Below are 19,988 nucleotides of genomic sequence, written 5' to 3'. Positions count from 1 at the left end.
TATTCACACGTGTCCTCTGCATTGCTCTGTTCTCCTCCAGGCTTATGCAATGATGCTGTCCCTGTCTGAGAACGCTCCCCTCCACGCGTCCTCCCAGAACTCGCTGGGTGCTTGGTTGGACATGGCAGGAGCAGCTTCAGAGTCGGGGACCTTTAACCCCATCAACCACCTCTGAGAGGTCAACAAGGCACTGGCCAGAGTCCCGGCGAGGAGGCGGTGGTGCTGCAATTATCCCAGCAAAAATCCCAGCAAGCAGAAGATGGATGAGGGGGCCTCAGGGAGTCATCTGGACTTTTGGCTGAGAAGGAAACCTGTCGCGTCTGATTCACAGGTCCTGCATTTTTATCTATCCAGAGTTTTCGTTTCTAATTTATCAGAATGAACCTCTCCAGAACTGGATAACCCTGATGCAGCCCCGGGATTTCACAGTTTATAGGAATAGCATGAGCAAGACACGAATTGCAACAGTGCAATCAAATATTGGCCCCTCTAACCTTACACAATGGTATCACTGAGCCAGTAGAGCCTGCGTATAAATGGAAGCTTGAAACCATTTGGTAGCATTTCCTCTCAACTCAGCTGAATAGTGAAGTACTAAGGGAAGAGCCAGGTGTGACCTCTCCCTGGTGCAATTCTACACAGTCACTGGAGTTATACCAGGGACGGGGAAATTCAACCCATTTCGTTGCCCCCCAAAAGAATTTGGCGTGTGTGGTGGGTGAGCCTCGCTTGACCAAGGGCAGTTTGGACACGTCTTCTGACTTATCAACCAGGGTTTTATAGAATGGCAGCTTGTCAGTGTCAATGGTGGCAGCAGTTCCTGACTCCTGCAGTTGTTCTGGTATGCTGGATGGTTCTTATGCATCACACACTCCATTCGGCCTCTCATTTCAGTGGAAAGATGAAAATTTCCTTGCTTCAGCAACCTCAGGGGTACAGCCCTCTATCGAAGCACGTAGCTCAGAATCCAGTTGGCTCTCTGACTCTGCAATTGCTGGCAGATATTTTATGAGTCTCACCCTCTTCACTGATACAGAGCAGCCTCCAGAAACACTGTGGTCGTGTCTCTGTTACTCTGCACTGCAATTACAATCTGCTGTTGGAGCAGGGATTTTGCAGGCAAAGCTGACTTAGAGTAGTCAAGAAAGCACTTAAACCTTGCAAAGGATGACATTGGCTACACAGAGCAGATCTCAAATGTGTGTCTGGAGAAATTTCGAATGAAAGCATCTAAGATGTAGAAATGATGAGGACCAGACTGCTGCTGCTGGGTGACACCACGGGCCTCTGCATCTCGCCCATTGCAGTTCTGCATCAGCAACCTGCTGGGAGCCCGGAGGGAACGTTGTGTCCAAAGCATGGGAAGTCAAGAGGAACTTTTCCATTAAGTTCAGCATCTTTTAGTACTGGATGTGCTTCCTGGAAGGATTTTGTCAGGTAATAACTGCTTGCAGAACTGGGATAATGGCCGACTTCAGAGAAACAGCACGCAGCCGTCAGCGTGTCTGCCTGCAAATACCTGACATGTGCAGCCGCTCTGCCTGCGTGGTGTGAAAGAGAACGGATGGAGGCTGCTGTGCCAGTCCAGTGTGGAGAAACAACAGGGAAGCCTCACTCCAGCATGCCAAAACAAAGGAAACAGCTACCTAAATAAACAAAGCCAAGATTGTGTTAGGATGAGACCTTTGCAATTCACTCTTTGCACCCAAGAGGAGACATGAGGCTGTTTTTAGATCCCCAGGAGCCTCAGACAGCAAGGAAAGCCTCAGGAAAGCATCTGGGGTGGCTTTGGTACAGAAGGAACAAAATTGGCAGCATCAGCATGTTTCCCAAGAGTAATTTAACCCTTTTTGGTTTTCCACAACGTCCTGTGAAGGTGCCCGAGGCCGAGACCAACAGAGAGCACGGCCCGAAACTGCTTCATCTATTTGCACAAAGCTCTGGGGAGCAGAGCCCGAGAGCTGCCCATGGCAGGAGACACCAGCTCTGCGAAGGAGACGGGCTCTCCCTGTGCAGCACATCTGCCTCTGCCGCCGCTGCTGCAGCCCAGCCCTGCCCGGGCACTCGGCCTTTAAGTTATTCCCACAGGGGCCAACTGAAAATAATAAAAGAATTGTTTCTTTTCCTGATGGAATTTATTTTAATCTGTACATAACTTGTAATTTTTTGGCTAATTCTTTTCCTATTTTATTTCTTCCTTAACAGTATTTTTTGCATTAGATATCACTATTGTGAAGAAATAATGTTAATATAAGTATGTAGTGAAGGACCAAAATGGTGTCATTAAGGTTGGATGGTGTGTGATCGGTAACCAGGGAGGAGGAAGAGTTTGTCCATGTGCCAAATGACCCTGACCCCCCCCGCTCGTCGTGCTGCCCCTGCTCCAGACAATCACACCTTTGGTGACCTTTGCCTTGAGGCGCCCGGGGCAGAGCACGAAGGTTTCCGTGTGTTCCGTGGCCAGCAGCGAGCGACAGCCCCTCACTGCGTGCCCTGCGCCGCGCACACGAGCCGGGCTCTGCGGGGCGAGCAAGGAGCCGGCCGATGGCAAGTGAGGCCACCGTGTCCCACCGGCCACGCGGAGGTGCAGGGAAGGGCTCTGCCTCCACGTTGCTGCTCCAGGAGAGCACGGACACATCCCCGGCCTTAAGCACAAGAGCCTGAGCTGCAGCTCCATAGCTTGGGAGTAAACCATCCCTCTGAGCATCTTTCTGATAGGGACCACAGCGCTGTCTGCCTGCTGGAACAAGAGCTGTGGGAAATAGGAAGCGTTCACGTGCTCTGCCCCAGTGGTTTGTTCCTTGTTGAAGCAATCCTTGAGGAGGTCGGCATCGCGCTCCTCAGCATGAGGAGGCGATGGAGCAGCCAAAGGAGCAGCAGCGAGTTGGTCTCCAAAATGTGACCAAGTACCAAGAAATGTTGCTGTGGGGATTTATTTGGGGTATATATGGTCTTCCGTTCAGTATCTTATCCCTCCTGTTGTGTTGTTTCTCCAGGAGCACAGTTTGTTGGCTCTGCCTGGGCTGGGGCAGCTGCTGTGTCCTTCACGGGGCTGTCCCATGGCTCTCCAGAGCACGAGCTCCTCTGCACGGGGACCGGGGGGCACAGATCAGCCAGGGATTAAGGACATTGCAAATAGAGCTTTTAAAATCATGAAATGATTTTTTTCTTTCCATATCTCCTTATTCAGTCTTGTTCCCATTTTCTCCAGCCAGTGTCTCTGTAGGATCCCCTCTGATTTAGCACTGATTACAAGTTTTACTTTTCCCACATTAAATAAACAGAAAGACTCACTGAATCTCTGTTTATCTCGTAGCTGTCATTCGATTGCACTTGAACCGTGCTGCAGCTCATAGCGGGTGTTGAGTTCGTGATTTGCTGTGTTGGCACAAGCAATCCCTCATTTTGGAGGGTGTTTCCTGGATGGTGCGTGTTGAGGCAGGTTCTGCCATCAGAGCACAGGGCCGGGGTCCTCGGGTGCGATGGGCCATGGAGCTGTTGTGCTCGCAGCCACCCGGTGCCACCAACATGTCGTGCTCGGGACCCACAACACTGGTGCGATAGAGCAAGGCCAAGGCTTGGAATGTGGCCGGCTGTTCCTTTGAGAGCCAGGGCACCAGTCGAGGCAGGATTTAAACCAAGGACGCTTGTGTAGGGTCTATTTATTGAGAGTATTTTCCCATCTCATAGCCATATTGCCAGAACAGCAAGGAGGGGAGAAGCGCTGTGAATTTTTGGGTAGCCAGATGCGGTTGGCAGCTGCTGGGAAGTGAAGGTGCTCCAAGACGGGTCCTCACTTCTGACCGTGGCTTTGACCACAAAGACCTTTCTGCTTGAGCTGGTCGGGGAGGAGGAGATGGTTCTGCTGCATGTACCTGCCCTTTCTCCTGCTGGCAGGCAGTGCTGGTGATGCTCATCACAGTGGCTGATGCAGAGAGCTGGGGGTGCAGGATGTGCGGAGAACATGTGGGTTGGAGGCACCTGGTTTGCTCTTTGACAGCCGGCTGCTCCGGGCACGTGCCTTTCCCATGCATCCCGAGCATCCCGTGCTTCACATACTGCAGCAGGGAGGAGGAGATGCCAGCAGCAAAGCCAAACAGGGTCCAACAGCGAAACGCGGCCGGGTTTGCTCACCAGCATCCCAGGACAAAGCTCCGAGCTTGGGTTTCTGTCTTGCTTAAAACAGACCAGTGGAAGCTTTCGATTTCTCCCTAAGCAGCACTTAGACTCGTGACAGACGCTCTCGGGAGCGGCTCCTTTTCACTTCAGACGCAGCATTTGGAAAAGCACTTGCACAACGACATGAGCGTGTTTGACTCTAAGCATCGAAGCACTGGATTGAGAGCCCCCTGCCCTCCGCCCCGGTCAATCTGCTGACTTTACCTGCGGTTTTTACGTGCTGTACTGTGTGTGTGTGTGCGTGGCGGGGGAACGGGAGGCGTCATGGCATGGGAGCTGCCCGCGGCTGCCCGCTCCGGGCTGCGGCACCAGGGCAAAACCCTCTGCTCCGAGGCGCTGGTCAGTAGTGTCTTCACCAAGCCATGAAACTTCTTCTCTGTAGTGTTGAGTGATACTGTGACTAAACTGTTCTTGAATGATTCCGAGGTTATTTTTCTCTTCTTTCTGTCGTTAATTCTTATTACCACTTTGGGGAAAAAAATATAAATTAAAAAAAAAAAAGGAAAAAAAAAAAAAAGAATGAAAAAGAAAAAAAAGGCAGCTTTGATTTCCAGATGTGCAATTCACATGTGAACAAAGTAATTCTGAAAGTAATTCTCAATGTATTTTACATTCTCGTTGCTCTCTTCAAAGCAAGAGCTGTTTTGCCCTGATGTCATTTCCAGCCTGCAGAAGATGTAATTTAAAACATATATATATTGTGCTTGCAAGAATCATAAATCCGTGCATCCTTTGTCATTCCTTTTCCCATTGTTACAGGACAGATCTGATTTAGGGTTTGGTTTTTTTTTTTTTTCCTTTAGGACTGTATAGTGTTTTTTTAAATCAATTGTAAATGTCTGGTTTTCATATAATGTTTAAAAAACATTGAGAAAGAGGATGGTGCTTGTTCCATATCATTCTTGATTGTATATTGCTTCTGTTATGTTTATAAGTAAACTGTGCATGACTTGTGTTTAGCAGTCATTATTGTGTCTGTTTGTGGAATTTTTATGGAGAGGACAAGAATTCCGTAGATGCACTTATTGTAAATGTGATTAGACTTCGCGTCCGAGGCTGGGAGCCTCCAACTGCCGAGGAAGAAGAAGAAAAGTGTTGGCAGTTATTAATTAATATGAAATCGCTTTGTTGGGAGCATAATGAAATAAAAGAGATGAAGTGTAGAAAATAATTAAAAGAGCGATTTTACACATTTCCTTTTGATGCTTGTGATAAAAGATTCAAATGTACTTGTGTAGAGAAATCCCTTTAAAATAATGAATAGAAAAAAGCTGATTTTGAGGTTGATGCTGTAGAATAGGAATGTATACCAAATGTAATCTTTCCAATGCTACAATGAATTTATACATGAGATTGATATGCAATAAACCTGTGTGCTTTTATAAGCAGTGGTCCTGGGAGCTTTATTTTCTTGGCAGGAGGGTAGAGCCAGCACAAGGTGCTCCGTGGGGAGGGCTCGGGTGCATTATCTGTGCTTTGCTGAAGGGATGGAGAAGCACGAATTGAAGTGGGATGCAATAGGAATGGGAACTTGTGCAGGAGCAGCCTGAGGGTGTTTGGCAGGAGGAAGCGGTCTGGTGAAGAGCTGGGTTTCAGCGTTGTCTGCCCAAATCCCAGTTCTTTCCCTCCTCTCTGCTCAGGAATGGAGGGAAGCGGGTGCTCGCAGCACATCATCCCACAGCCCCACATGGGGCTCGGTGCACATCCCACATTCCCAGTGCCAGCATCATCCTGGAGTTCCCCCAGTGCTGGGGCTGGGCTCCAGGGAGGTGTGGGGTGAGGAAGCAGCCCCGGCAGGTCCACATCTCATCCAGGGATGTGTGGGACGGCTGTAAAGTGTCCAGGACTGGCAGAACGTCTCTGTATTGACTACCATGGCACAGCACAGAGCCCTCACTGCCTCTGCTGCACCTTTGTTGTCTGATGTTTTATTTGTTTGCTTTATAATATGTCAAAAAGGCTTCACACACTGAAATGATGGACACCCCTCCTTGCTGCCAAGGTCCTGAAGGACCAGGCACTGCTACTGAGCCAGGTCTGTGTTCTGCCAAAGGGGTGCTCCAAAGGGAGCGAGAATGTTCTGGGGTGGGGGAATGGGTTAGCAGCGAGCTACCTAAAAATGTCAAGACTATTTCCTTTCAATCTCGGCGCCGAGAGTCAGGGAACTATCCAGTGATAGCGGTCAGATGTTTCAGCGGGGGCCCTGGGAGCAAAAATGACTTGAAAGCAGGGTCTTTGAACTAACAACACGCATTACAAAACTGATGAATGGTCTCCGCTTCAAAAAGTCATTCATCGTGATCAAATGATGGTATCCTACATACAGCATAATGGCCCTTCCCTGGAGGTTGCCGTGTAAGGGGCTCAGTCTTAGCCGAACCCTTGAGTAGAAACCCTCTGCCTCTCTGTGACGGCTGCAGCCTTTCTCCTTATTAGCCCCGGAGGGAAAGGGAAAAAATCTATGGGAGAAGAAAGCGCTGATAATAGAGCGATTGTCAGGCAGGCCCTGGAACAGAGTCTTTTAAAAGAATATTGCTGACAAGTGGACTTTGTCATCCAAAAAGCACTTGAGATTCACCACGAACCAGCGAGAAAAAGGCTCCATTTTTTAGGGGGGGCAAATCAGAGCAGGGGCAGAAGAGGAGGTCATGGAGAAGCCTGTTCCCAGTGAATGCACAGAGCGCTGCGGAGTGGCCACAGCCTGACCCTTGGATCCAATCCCGGCAGCTGCAGCTCCCGGCGCAGCGTGTGGCACCGGCGCCTGCGGCGGTGACCCAGGGGCTCCGTGTGACCTCTGCAGCCTTCAGCTGCCAAAGCGAGCCTGAAACGTGCCCTTGGAGAAGGCTCCTTAAGGGGAGACCTTAGAGCAGCTCCAGTGCCTAAAGGGGCTCCAGGAAACCTGGAGAGGGGCTTTGGACAAGGGCCTGCAGGGACAGGCCAAGGGGAATGGCTTTAACCTGCCAGAGGGGAGACTGAGATGAGCTCTGAGGCCGCAGCTGCGGGGACGCGCGGCTGGAGCCCGGGCGGGACCCAGCGCCCCCGGCCGCAGGGGCCGGCCCGTCCCGGTCCCTCCCCGGGGCGGTCCCGCCCCGCCCCGCCGCCGCGCAGCGTCCGAGGGGCGCGGGTACGTGCGGGCGCCGCGGGGCCGGGGCGTTGCGGTGGGACTGGGGAGGGGGGGCACACGCGGGGCTCCGGGACGAGCGGGCTCCGGGGCAGGGGCGCTGCAGCCCCAGCAGGACCCGGCTCCGCCGCCGCTTCCCCGCCCCGGCCGGGCCCGGCAGGAGGAGGCGGGTCCCGGCGCCGGCAGCGCCTCTTCCGCGGAGGGGGAGCGTCGGTGAGTGCCGAGGGTCCGTCCGGCCGCGGCCCCGGCCGGGGGCGCCGGGGCTGGGGCTCCCCCCGGGGCGCTGCGGGCACGGGGCTGGCAGCACCCGGCACAGCGGGTCCATGTGCACTGAGGCTGTGAAGCTCCGGGAAGCGGGGTCCAGCCCCTGCGAGGTCTCCAGCCACATCCCGCGGGGCCGGGGCCGGGGCCGGGGCCGGGGCGGGGGCCGGGGGGGCTGTAGCGCCGCTGGGACCGGGCGCGCCTGTGGCTCGTTATCAGGTGCTTCAGGTGGGTTTCATCTTCTGATTAGGGTTAAGGGTAGAACGAGGCTTTCCCAGGATGGCTGTCAGACCTCTGGCTGTGAGGTTTGTGTCCCTCATCCAAGGGCAGGCAGAGAAGCAGCATCTTGATCAAATGAGCTTTTGTGGATGGATCTGTCTGGTCCTTCTGCCAGTCATTGATGCAGGGAAATATGTTCGAGTCTTGTTTTTTGCTTCCTGGTCTGTGGCATTTGAAGAGGAACAGGTCGAAGGTGGAGGTGGAATAGAATGTCTCAGTTGAGAGGAATGAAACCATAGTTTTACCTCAAATTATGCAATGGGGTAGGCAGTGGGTGTAGGAGGCTCTGTGGTCTGTTTGTTCTGTAGATGCACAGTATGTGGGTGGTAGAAAAGGAGGTGAGTAAAGTTTCACCCGATGAGGAGCTGTAGGGACTGGGGCAGGTGGTTTTTGTTGCGTTGAGCCGCTCCCTGGAGCGGTTTTGGACAGGAACAAGCTTGGAGGAGCACAGGGCTTGTGGTGAGGCACCCGTGGGGCTTTCACAGCACCTCAAACAGGAAGGGAAAGGCCTGGACACATCCTGCACTGCTCTGCATGAAGGCAGATGTAGGAAACTGCAAGAGAGGCGCATGGGTGGTGAGAGCATCATGAGTGGATGTGTATGGGCTCAGTCGGTGTACAGCACCCGGGAAAAGAGGAGCCTGTCCCGAGGTTCCCTGTGTGGGCTAAACATAAATGGCCTGTGCTGTACTGGGAGAGAAGGTGTTCATCTGTCTGTCTGTCCGTCTCACACAGCGTTCTGGTTCCCTGTGCCACCGCCATGTCTCGGAGCCCCCCCAGCAGCTTTGTGGACGACAAGACCTTTCTCCTGGAGTACCGGTGCCACCCCGTGCGGCCAGAGCCCACCAGCCCCACCGGGAAGCGCAGCTCCACCGCAGCACCCGATGCCACCTCGCTGCCGGCGATGGGCTTCCCCCCTGCGGCCGAGCCGCACCGCATCGTCCTCAGCACGGACAGCCCGGCCGCGCTGAAGGTGGGGACCCAGCAGCTCATCCCCAAGAGCTTGGCTGTGTCCACCAAGACCAAGCACAACCCGTCCTGGCAACAGAGCTCTGGGTCCAGCCGGGAGCCGCTGAACCCTGACCCGAAGTGTGCGTCCGTCCCCAGCCTCTCCCTGGAGGCAGAGGTGGAGGAGGATGGTGGCGGGACCCTCAAGCGCAACCTGAGGAACATGTCCTACCGCGCGGCCATGAAGGGTGCGGAGCCGGAGCCACCAAACGCAGTGTCCTCCCTGAAACCTGTGTCAGAGGAGGGCAGTGCCCTGCCTGCCCACAGCCCCGGCAGGAGCAAGGTGGGTTCTGCACCCGTGGGCACCTGATTGCTCATGTGTGGGGATTGATCCCCAGCTCGCCCTGGTGATGAGCGGCTGCAGGGCCTTTTTCCTGCGGCTCCTGTCGGTTCCAGAGCTGTGAGCCCGGCATGGATCTGGCAGGGCTCATGAGCCTGGTGACGTGACTCCTGCCCTGGGAAGCCTGCCTATCACCAGCAGATGCTGCAGGTTCCCAGAGAGCCCGGGAATAGCTGTCATGGGTTTTGTGACATGGGACGGAACCGGCTGCTCCTTGGTTCCCGCCTGTCTGCAGGGTGTTTGCAGGGAGGGGTTGGCCGGTGCGCGGCTGCCTGTGCTCAAACATGGGTGAAGCAGGCCTGGGGAAAAGGAGACTCCGGTACAGGCAAAGTCCAGGTGCGAGACACACAGACGTGAAAGGCAGCGGTGTGACTACTGAAGGGTTTAGATGGTGACCCCGATAACACAGGGTGAAAGCTGAGTCACCTGGGGAAGGCAAATAAGAGCTCAGACAAAATGAGAGCGAAAGAGCAGGGCGGTGTTTGCTGAGCGGCCGCGCCAGTGACTTTCCCGAAGGAGCTCAGTGCTTCCCAGGGCTGCAGCGTGTGCTCCTCTTCTTCCTCCTGCAGAGAACCTTCGGGCGGAAGCGGGTGCAGAAGCGTGGTGGCTCCTTCAAGGACCGTGAGTGCTGCCTCCCTCCCATCTTCCCCAAATCATCCAGCATCCCCTCTGCCTCACAGCACACCGGGCGCTTGGAATCACTGCAAGTCCCTTTGCCATGTGCACTGCTGCGTGTCTCTGGCCTGGGGCTGCTTAGCCTCCATTTCCCCACCAGCAGGAGGACCATTGCAGTCCTGCTTCCCTGCTCCCTGGGGTGTGATGACGCTCTGGTTGCTGGAGTGCTCGCAGCTTGGCAAACACAGGAGAACCAGGGGGGAGCGGGAGCTGCTGGTTAACTGGTGCTGTGCAAAGTCCAACCTGGGCATGCTGGTGCTGGCCCTGGCTCACAGCGCTCCCGGCAGGGCTCCTGGCCAGCGGTGGTGGGAATGGAGGCCACGGGCTGGGAGAGGCCTCGCTGACCTCGTGTCTCTTCTTGTGCAGAGCCGCAGCTGTACCAGGAAATCCGGGAGAGGGGCCTGAACTCTGTCAGCCATGAGTCAGATGAGGATTTGCTGGAGGAATCCATCCCCGGGGAGCCGTCCCCTGCGGGTGCTGCTATCGTGGTGCAGAGCTATCGCCCAGCACAAGTGACCTGGAGCCAGCTCCCGGAGGTAGGGCTGTGCTTGTGATGTGTATATTTAAAAGCTCTCAAACAAGCTGTGAGTGGATGGTTCTGCAGCATTAGTCTTTGCAATGGGATGCCCCGGGGCTGTCCAGCCCTGGCTGGGACACACAGGATCCTGTCCAGGCTTGTTGGGATGCTGATGGAGCTGCTGTGGTTGTGCCTGTGAGAGAGGGAAGGCAGGTTCCCCTGCAGGTACCTGGGGAACAGGGTGCCCAGAGAAGCTGTGGCTGCCCCATCCCTGGCAGTGTTCAAGGCCAGGTTGGACACAGGGGCTTGGAGCAACCTGCTCTAGTGGAAGGTGTCCCTTCCCGTGGCAGGGGGTTGGAGCTGGATGAGCTTTAAGGTCCCTTCCAACACAAACCATTCTGTGACTGTTCTGCGGAGCAGCATCAGCTGTGACTGCGGTGGGTGATGCTGCGGGTCGTGCGGGGCTGGGCAGAGCCTCAAACCGCACTAGAGGGCGTGCAAGGACCACGGCTCGGTGGTGAAGGGTCTGCTCCTCCCGGCCGCGCTGCTCATCCCGCCTTTCCCCCGCAGGTGCTGGAAGCGGGCATCCTGCAAAGGGTATCCCCTGAGGAGCGCAAGCGGCAGGAGGTGAGAGGACCCTCGGCTGTGCCCAGCAGTGCAGCGTGAGCACCGGTGGGACACCGGTGGCTGAGTCCGAGCCCTCTCGTACAGGGTTCAGCTCCAAGCAGGGCTGGGCTCAGCTCCTGCATTACAGGATCCATAGTGCTGGTACCTCTGGAACTGGGCAGCACTGGGAGCACTCGCTTGCTCGTCTTGGTGGGGATGAGGCAACCCTGTTGGATGCTGATGGGCAGTAGCCACTGGAAGGGAAAACAGCTTAGTGCTGTAGATCATTAATGGCTGAGTGTCCTAAACACTCTGAAGTTACTGGCAGGAGATGATACAGGGAATGATGTACTATTGGAGCAAAGTATTTCCAGTGGCTTCGTGCCAACTGAATATAAATACGATGTAGTAAGTTTTAATTCACTGCCCTGTTTAGACAGCTTGTGCTGTTGTATCTTCACTGCCCCGATTTCTTTCAGGCGATGTTTGAGATCATCACTTCTGAGCACTCCTACATGCACAGCCTGAGCGTGCTGGTGCGCCACTTCATGAGGTCAGAGGAGCTGAAGGAGACCATGACCCAGACGGAGCACCACCACCTCTTCTCCAACATCAGCGACATCCTGACGGTCAGCACAAGGCAAGTGGAGCTGGCCTGTGCAGAAGGGATCCAGAGCCTTGTCCCATCTGGGAATACAGGGGGGAAATGGCAGTGGGAACATTGATAAGCATATATTGGTTTGTCCAGCCCTAATGGGTCATGTGGTGAAGTTAGTTGCAATTCTCTTCTTAGGTTCTTTGAAGACTTGGAGAAGCGTTACCAGGAACACCTCCTGATTCCTGACATCAGTGACATAGTGGAAGAACACGCCTCGAACCACTTCAGTCCCTACATCAGCTACTGCTCCAACGAGGTCTACCAGCAGAGGACACTTCAGAGGCTGCTGTGAGTACTGCTGCGTGCTCGGGCTTGCAAAGGAGTTGCCTCCACGGGGTCTCTGGGCTGCAGGGATGCTACTGGGCTGCAGATGGGACCAGGACCTGCATGTGGCTCCCTCAGCCATGTTTTCTTCCTTTTCCCTAAGGAAGGCTGCCTCCTTTCTGAGCAGAGTTCAACTTCTAGACCTCCGTGTGTCTGTGTCAGGTGATTGAGGTGTGATTTGTGTTGTGCTGTAAGAAGGATGAAGGATGGGGATAAATGGAGGCACTATAAGAGTAGATAAGTGTACCTATGTGGTATATTAGGACACGCATAGAGGCTCTTCATCTCCAGATCATGCTGGTGGTACAGGTCAATCTTGTGTCTTCTCAAAGCCGTACATCTATGGCTTTACTTGCCTTTTGGTGGACTCAGCATCTCTAGGTGCTTGTCCAGCATCTGCTCATGGGTCAGTCCATTCTCCACTCGGAGCTCAGGCAGCTGCTGCTGAGCATCAGGGCAGTGCCCTCATTGTGCTACATTGCTCCTGTATGGAAAGCTGCTGGAAAACCTTGGCAACTGAAGAACGGAGGTAATGGAGCTTTCTTGTCCTGTTCCAGAGCCACAAACCCCTTATTTAAAGAGACCTTGAAACAAATTGAAAGGAAACCAGAATGTGGAGGCCTGCCAATGATCTCATTTCTCATTCTCCCTATGCAGAGGGTAACACGGCTTCCACTGCTGTTAGATGTAAGTAAGTCACATGGTGGCATTGCTTGGCACCTCTGAAGAGGTGACTGTCTTATACCCTTCTTCAGTTTGCTGAGCACTGGGAACAGCTCGAGCGTGTGCCACATCCTGCCAGGAAAGCAGCTGATGTGCAGGTCTTGTCTTGCAGCATCACTAAAGCATCTTATCTTGAAATTCTAGACTGTCTGTCAAAAAACAAAGGCATGCACTGCAGCGTATGGAGCTGCCACCAGAGCCCTGAAAGCCATCAGCAAGGTGAGGCCCGGCTGCTACCTCCTCTCAGTGCACTGTTCCATCACTGACCCCCAAGCCTGCCATGCTGGCCTCGGTTTTCCTTCCTGCATCAGTTCACTTGAGATTTCTCTGCTCCAATAGCTGCTGGATGTTCACATCTCCCTTGCTCACCTTTTTTACCTGATCTTGGTTTTTTTCCTTCTTCTTCTCGTCATCTTTCCTCTTTGGTCCATCCTTTGTCCTCGCTGGACCTCCCATGACCAGGCTGACCCAAGGCATCTGCCCAGGAGAGGCAGCACAAGGGGCCAGGGTGCTATGTAGCCACCCTCGTGGTGTGCAAACGGTGGCGATGCTTCACCTGCCTGTGGAAGGCTTCTGTCGTCCCCTCCATCGGCCTGATAGTTCATCCTCCTCTCTTAACCCCCTCTCTTTGGATGATTAATTCTTCCTCTTCATATCGCTCCTCGGTGAAGCTCAGTTTTGGTGCAGTTTTGCTTTGGTCCTTCTCCAGGCTGAGCAAATGTGTCACCTCTCTCCTAGAGATCTCGTGGCAGGAGAACCTCCAGCTGCCTTTCCCCAAGCCTGGCTTGAACCCCGTGTTGGGGCTTGGCTGTTTCTCCTGCCTGGGTAGGCAGGGCAGCACCCGCCCCTTCAGCAGTGCTGGTGTGAAGGATGACCCTTGCGGTGGTGTTCTATTTCTAGCTGGTTAAGAACTGCAATGAAGGCGCCCGTGCCATGGAGAGGACGGAGCAGATGTACACCCTGCAGAAACAGCTGGAATTCGGGAAGAAGAAGGTGAGGTCTTGTGGAAGTGCTGAAATCTTGGGGAAGTGGGAAATCTGGGATGTGCTGTTAGAGGGGCCCATCCCACGCAGGTGGGACCTGTGCAGGAAGGCTTGCCCTTGTGACAGGTTGTCAGTCAGACTTTCCCTGGATCCCTTTCAGCCATTCCCGCTGATTTCCGCCTCCCGCTGGCTGCTGAAGCGGGGGGAGCTGTACCTGCTGCTCTCGGAAGAGGCCGGCATCTTCCGCCGGGGCGCCGGCAGGCTCTGCTACCTCTTCTTGTTCAACGACGTCCTCATCATAACCAAGAAGAAGAGGTGAGTCTCCAGGGGGGTCCCTTCCCTTCTCTTCCCTGGAAAACAACTCAGGGGATTAAAATCTCCATTTCCCAAGCAGCACACAGGGAAATCTCAAGGGTTTCTTAGGCTGTTTTGACCTTTATTGAAGTGCCTCATGTTAGCCAGAAGGGAAGCACCCAGCTCTGCTGCCCTTGGCCTTGCTTATGTTTGTGGGTGGCTTGCAAGCCCGCAGAGCCATATCCCACCTTGGGCATCAGCTCATGTCCTCGCTGTGACAGTCACCTCAGTGATGCCCACTGAACTTCACCCATGAGGCTCTGAGCAGGGGAGGGAGCTCGGTCCCCAGCGGCAGCATCCGCGTGGCTGAGGTACCGCTCCCATCCTTGCTGCAGCGAGGAGAGCTACTCTGTCATGAACTACGCCACGCTGGACCAGGTCGTGGTGGAGAAGATGGAGAACACGGACCCACCTTCCCCTCCTCCTGGCAAGACCGTGAGTGGCGGCACAGCCCGTGGCACAGCCGGGGGGTTCCTGTTCCGGGTGGTGATGGAGAAGGACAGCGAGGGCCGGCGGGAGGAGATCGTGCTGTCGGCAGAGACGCTGTGAGTGGGATGTCACAGGGCGCGTGTTCGTGCTTGTGGGATAAACTGGTGCCCTGGAAATCCCCCTGAGGTTCTGCACAGCACCTTTTCCTCCTTGCATGAAAGGGGGACCTGTGCGGGCTTCTCCCCTGGTTCTGCTTCTTTCTGTCTCTTGGATTTCCCTTGTGATTCCCATATAATGCTTCCCGTGTCCAATTTAAGCAGTGTGTACTGCTTCCAAAGTACCTTAACGTTGAATGCTCTGATCAAATGCTTGTCCAGTCTGACTGCCCTTGAAAGTCTCTATCCTGCTGGGAATTTCCCAGCTACTGCTGGCAACACGGATGCTGTCTCTAAAGCTCTCTTTGTAAGATGGATTTCCGCTCTGCCAGGAGTGACCGTGCCCGGTGGATCGCTGCGCTGATGCACAGAGAAAAGGAGAAGCTGGACACAACTCCTAAAGGAGGTACCTGTTGTGCCAGAGCCTGGGCATTTGCAGGCACAGGTTTCCACCCTGCTCTTACCTGCTCCTGCTGGAGAAGGAGCTGAGGATGTGTGTTTAATGGGGAGGAGAACTTGGGTACCAAGCCTTGCTCCTTAGGAATTGCCTCCCAGTAAGTTATCAGGCATGATAAACCTTAAATACGTTTCCTCAGAGGCACAGTGAAATTCCAGGAATGCCTCAGGCTGTTGGGATTTGCTTCCCCTCCCTACGTATTCAGAGGGGCAGGGACAAGAAGGGAATGGAGCTGTGGAGCTCGAAGGGGTGGGCACCCAGGCTGGGCTGGAGCAGGGGTGCGGGGCTGTGGGTCCTGGCCTTGTCTTCTCACTGAGTCCGTGGTGCCCCTGTCTCTGCAGATCTGAGCCAAGTGGAGATAACCCAGACCTACCTGGCTAAACAGGCGGATGAGCTTTCCCTGCAGCAAGCTGATGTTGTCCTGGTGCTGGGGGGAGAGGATGGTAAGTGTCAGTGAGCGGGGAGCTGCGGCTGGGGAGGGCGAGCTATGGGAGGGGGAAAGCTTCAGTGGTCCCAGTGGAGTGGGGTTTTAGTGGTTATCAGAAGCTTCCAGGGAGCTGTAGCTGCTGGTGGGGTCCGTGTCACTGGCTGGTGCCTTGTCCCAGCAGATGATGGTGGAGGCTGACGGAGGTGGCACTGCCAGGGGTGGCTGCTGCATTACCAGAGGCTCCTGTGCACAGGCAGTGGCTGGCAGCCAGCAGCAGAGACCTCTGAAGTGAGAGAAATAAACCCTAGAACAGCAGTAAATCAGAAACTCCTCCTGTGCAAAGCTTTCCCTGGGTGCCCCCAGCCAGCACCTCCATGGGAAGGGGAGCGATGCAGCCCTCTCCTTCCACCACATCCCCAGGAGCCGCAGCCCTTCCTCGCTGTGTGACTGGCTCTGTTCTCCTCCTAGGCTGGTGCTGGGGAGAGAGGCTTCGGGATGGGGAGAGGGGCTGGTTCCCCGAGGCCTGTGCTCGGCAGATCACCAGCCGCACGGCTGTGGAGTGCAACGTGCGCCGGATGGAGCGGCTGCGCACAGAGACCGACGTGTAGCTGCCAGCCAAGCAAAGGTGCCTCATCGGGACTTGTTTCAGGGGTCTTCAGAGCTCTGTGGACTGAGCCCAGAGCAAGAAGAAAGTGGGGGAGCCTTTCTTCTTGAGTTCATTTGTTGTGAGCAGTCACCGGCGGCAGATCTTATCGCTCAGGACCGGCCTGTGTAGTGGCTGTGACAGCAGCTGATGAATGTGAGACCTGGCAGCCGGGCGCTGCTGCCCAGCGCTGATATTAATGACCTGGAACAGGCTTCAGGAGGCAGCCCAGGGGTTGGCTCGAGTTGAAAAGGCTGCGGCTGTGCTCAGGGCTCTGTGCAGGGGCTCGTGCTGCCATCTCCATCCCTGCTGACGCCTGGGCCAGTGCCCGCTGGCAGCGGCTGCACACCTTGCCTGGGAAGACCCGGGGCAGAGGGAACATACCTGAACCCAGTTTTACCTGTGCGCTCGGCTATTCCTTGACCTGTTTTTTTCTCCTCTTGATTCCCTATTTTCTTCCTTCCCCCCATTTCCCTCCCAGTTATTCTTGGCTCTGGCCTCTGCAGGGTGAGCAATGCCACCACCTTTCAGCCACTCACTGAACTAGCAGAGAGCGGAGGCTCGTGAGTCAAGAATTGTTCTCAGGGATCTAGCTCTGGGCCAGAAATGGGATGCTTCAGGCATTGGGAAGCAATTTGCAAGCCCTGCTATATGAGCGAGCCAGGAGCACAAAGGGGAGCGTTGCCATAGACCCCGGCTGCCTGAACTTGGGGGGTTCAGTCCTCCAGGAGCAGGACATGGTCACAGAGGGTCAAACCTCAGCCTTCCTGAGGCAGAGCAGTCCCCTCTCTTCCCCATCTCCCCCAGAATTAGCACTGAGAAGTGATTATTGAAGCAGGCTGAGGCAGGGTGGGTCCCTTGTCCCAGAAGAGCTGTTTGGATCATGGTTTTCCATGAATGAGATGTTTAACGCTGTAGGGCCTTTGGGGTGGGAAACAGTGGCTGCAATTTTGAGGTGAGGTGACTCTGTGCACTGCCTGGGTTTGGATTCAGAGGGGCAGCATTGCCGTAAGGGGTCTGTTTTGATTAAGCTGTTAAAGGATTCATTGGATAAGAATAAATTCTTAGATCCCAATAAGGTGCATGTTCTCCTTGTCCAAGAGGGACCTGTGTGCAATGGCAGCAGCACGGATGGGTTCCTGTGTTTACCTGTTAGTGGTGATGGATGTCCCTGAGACCACAGCTCCATGTCACATCAACACCAAGGAGCCAGGTTTCCCCACTGTCAGGTCTAACAGGAAAGCTTCCTTCTGCAGGCAGCACCCTTCCAGCCTCTGCTTGTTCTCCACATGTACGCATCTCGGGAATCATCCTCCAGAATTGCTGCCTAAAACCTCCTGTCTCAGGTGTAATTGACTGAGAGAGACAAGGTAAATAGGGATTCAGTGAGGCTTTCTGTTTTTTTCTCTTAACTGCGGAAGAATTCAGATTTTTCATCAGTTCCAAATAGAGGAGGTGGGATCCGAGAAGAGAGACAGTGGCTACAGGGAAAGAGGTAAAGCCAACAAACTGTATTAAGAAATATGAACAGGAAAACAAATCATGATATAAAAACACAGGTACAGAGTTGCTCAGAGGGATGGTTTACTACAAGCAGTGCCAGGAGCCACAGAGCTGCAGCTCAGGCTCTTGTGCTGTGACAGGACAGGACGGATCCATCCCCGTGCTTAAGGCCGGGGATGTGTCCGTGCTCTCCTGGAGCAGCTCCGTGGAGGCAGAGCCCTTCCCTGCACCTCCGCGTGGCCGGTGGGACACGGTGGCCTCACTTGCCATCGGCCGGCTCCTTGCTCGCCCCGCAGAGCCCGGCTCGTGTGCGCGGCGCAGGGCACGCGGTGAGGGGCTGTCGCTCGCTGCTGGCCACGGAACACACGGAAACCTTCGTGCTCTGCCCCGGGCGCCTCAAGGCAAAGGTCACCAAAGGTGTGATTGTCTGGAGCAGGGGCAGCACAACGAGCGGGGGGGGTCAGGGTCATTTGGCACATGGACAAACTCTTCCTCCTCCCTGGTTACCGATCACACACCATCCAACCTTAATGACACCATTTTGGTCCTTCACTACATACTTATATTAACATTATTTCTTCACAATAGTGATATCTAATGCAAAAAATACTGTTAAGGAAGAAATAAAATAGGAAAAGAATTAGCCAAAAATTACAAGTTATGTACAGATTAAAATAAATTCCATCAGGAAAAGAAACAATTCTTTTATTATTTTCAGTTGGCCCCTGTGGGAATAACTTAAAGGCCGAATGCCCGGGCAGGGCTGGGCTGCAGCAGCGGCGGCAGAGGCAGATGTGCTGCACGGGGAGAGCCCGTCTCCTTCGCAGAGCTGGTGTCTCCTGCCATGGGCAGCTCTCGGGCTCTGCTCCCCAGAGCTTTGTGCAAATAGATGAAGCAGTTCGTGCCGTGCTGGGCTTTTGTGTGCCTGGTTGCTGCAGGTGGCAGCCGAGGCTTTGCCATGGCTCCATCCTCTCCACTGAGCCAGGATCCAGCTGCTGTTCCCATCTCCATCCCCTTCCCAGTGCTGGAATCCAGCTGGAATGCCAAAATAATGCATGTCCCGGGTTGGGGCGAGAGCATTTAAATAGGGTCTTGCATTTACTGGACCAGGCAAGAGCTTCATGTCTATCCACAGCATATTTTGGATTATCACACTTAATTTAGGCTTCCTTTTCGTCAGAGCAAATGACGTGGGCTGGTACTCCTGGTACGAAAAACAGGCTCCTGACCTCCTGAAAGCTTGGCAAGAGCAGGCTGCAGCATGGTGAGGATGGCATCGCCTGCTGTTGGACTGGTGGAGCGGATCATGCTGCGGGCACCAGCTCTGCAGAGGTGTGGTTAAGTGCTAGAGTCCAACACCTATAATAACTTGCAGTAAGAGACTTTTGCAAATTCAAATTTAAAAGTTAATCCAGGTAAGGTGGTACTTTTACAGGAGGCATGATCCCAGGAGAGCCAGGTGCCTTCAGCCATCAGTCCTGACAATACCATTGTACAGCTTCCCATGAATATTATTGCATAAATACCTGGTTTGGGCCATAATTTCAGCCTCCTCCGCAAGCCCAGCACCCAAAAGAGAAGGGCAGCAATTTGCCATGAGCTATCAAAGTCTGCTTATGAGAAGCAATGGCTTCTGAACTGTTCCTGCTCATGTCTGGCCAGTGTCGGTGTGTGTGCCTGGGAGCCCAGCCCGTGCCGCTGTGGTGGACTGGTGACACTCAGTGCTCCAACCTGGCTCAGACAACTCCAAAAGCAGCAGCTTGGGCTGTCAGGATGTGGCTCGTAAACAAGTTCATTCGATAGGTTGTTGGCTTCTTCAGGTGGCCGCTTGGTCACAGTGCGGGAGGTGGCTGCAGGACCTAGTGCTCTCCTGGCCAGAGCCCACCCTGGGATGGAGATGAGTCAGTGGGCTCCACTGCTGTAAGGGAAACCAGGGTGGGTCAGTCGCTGGTGCTTGTGGCCAGCCTGTGTCTCAGAGGGGAGATGCTCAAGGCTGACCCCCGGCACCACTGCTCTGGTGCTCTGCTGCTGCACCTTGGAGCAGTGGGTTTAGGTTGCTGCCTGCACCCCAGTGTGCAAGAGGCCACTTAGTTGGTTACTGACCTGGGACCGAGGAGGGGTGCTCGGCTGATGGCAGACGGGGGGTACCACCTGCAAAGCAAGGCACACTATTCATCCAGCACCCCAGCATCCACAGGGGACTCGCTCCAAGCCAGTGGGGTCAGTAGTGGTTTGGGCAGGGCATTAGGAAGAGGTAGGTGCTATGCTGTGTAGCTGGTTTTAGTTGAGCTAAAAACTACTACCAAAACCAACCCACCAGGGCATGAGCTGCAGCCCAAGCACAGG

At 54.5% G+C, this 19,988-nt stretch overlaps 3 protein-coding genes across 6 annotated transcripts in view; 2 read left to right on the top strand and 1 right to left on the bottom strand.

The window, feature by feature from the left end:
• PRDM16 (PR/SET domain 16) overlaps positions 1–3,298 on the top strand; it is a 278,163-nt gene extending 274,865 nt beyond the window's left edge. For 2 of the 4 annotated variants that reach the window (XM_030508173.2, XM_030508171.2), the window contains exon 17: positions 41–3,298. In XM_030508173.2, coding sequence (XP_030364033.1) covers positions 41–175 — 135 coding nt within the window. In that variant the 3' untranslated portion in view covers positions 176–3,298. The remainder of the gene's footprint in view (positions 1–40) is intronic. The other 2 variants (XM_030508174.2, XM_030508175.2) reach the window with 2 other exon arrangements.
• A 5,284-nt stretch (positions 3,299–8,582) lies between these two features.
• Positions 8,583–17,214, top strand: ARHGEF16 (Rho guanine nucleotide exchange factor 16). The gene is made up of 14 exons (XM_030508161.1): positions 8,583–9,131; positions 9,758–9,809; positions 10,230–10,399; positions 10,951–11,007; positions 11,466–11,626; positions 11,780–11,932; positions 12,526–12,655; positions 12,836–12,910; positions 13,592–13,684; positions 13,835–13,989; positions 14,364–14,573; positions 14,945–15,018; positions 15,411–15,512; positions 15,965–17,214. The coding sequence occupies exons 1-14, from the start codon at positions 8,601–8,603 to the stop codon at positions 16,102–16,104; spliced, it is 2,103 nt and encodes a 700-aa protein (XP_030364021.1). The 5' UTR covers positions 8,583–8,600; the 3' UTR covers positions 16,105–17,214.
• A 420-nt stretch (positions 17,215–17,634) lies between these two features.
• The window catches only part of MEGF6 (multiple EGF like domains 6), an 82,727-nt gene continuing 80,373 nt past the window's right edge, over positions 17,635–19,988 (bottom strand). Inside the window, exons 38-39 of the mRNA XM_030507992.1 lie at positions 19,746–19,793; positions 17,635–19,560 (exon numbers count right to left, since the gene is read on the bottom strand). Of these exons, the coding sequence (XP_030363852.1) occupies positions 19,502–19,560; positions 19,746–19,793 (107 nt within the window). The 3' untranslated portion in view covers positions 17,635–19,501. The remainder of the gene's footprint in view (positions 19,561–19,745; positions 19,794–19,988) is intronic.

The sequence above is a fragment of the Strigops habroptila genome, chromosome 16 (assembly GCF_004027225.2).
Source record: "Strigops habroptila isolate Jane chromosome 16, bStrHab1.2.pri, whole genome shotgun sequence".
NCBI lineage: Eukaryota > Metazoa > Chordata > Aves > Psittaciformes > Psittacidae > Strigops > Strigops habroptila.
The sequence above is the reverse complement of the archived record's forward strand: the minus strand, read 5'-3'. Positions and strand labels throughout refer to the sequence as shown.

What these genes read in the sequence shown, in the direction of transcription:
- ARHGEF16 (XM_030508161.1), top strand. Translation starts at nt 8,601, where the DNA reads ATGTCTCGGAGCCCCCCCAGCAGCTTTGTGGACGACAAGACCTTTCTC. An exon ending in ACAGCCCCGGCAGGAGCAAG is followed by an intron (nt 9,132 to 9,757) that starts GTGGGTTCTGCA and finishes TTCCTCCTGCAG; the next exon opens with AGAACCTTCGGGCGGAAGCG. An exon ending in TGGAATTCGGGAAGAAGAAG is followed by an intron (nt 13,685 to 13,834) that starts GTGAGGTCTTGT and finishes GATCCCTTTCAG; the next exon opens with CCATTCCCGCTGATTTCCGC.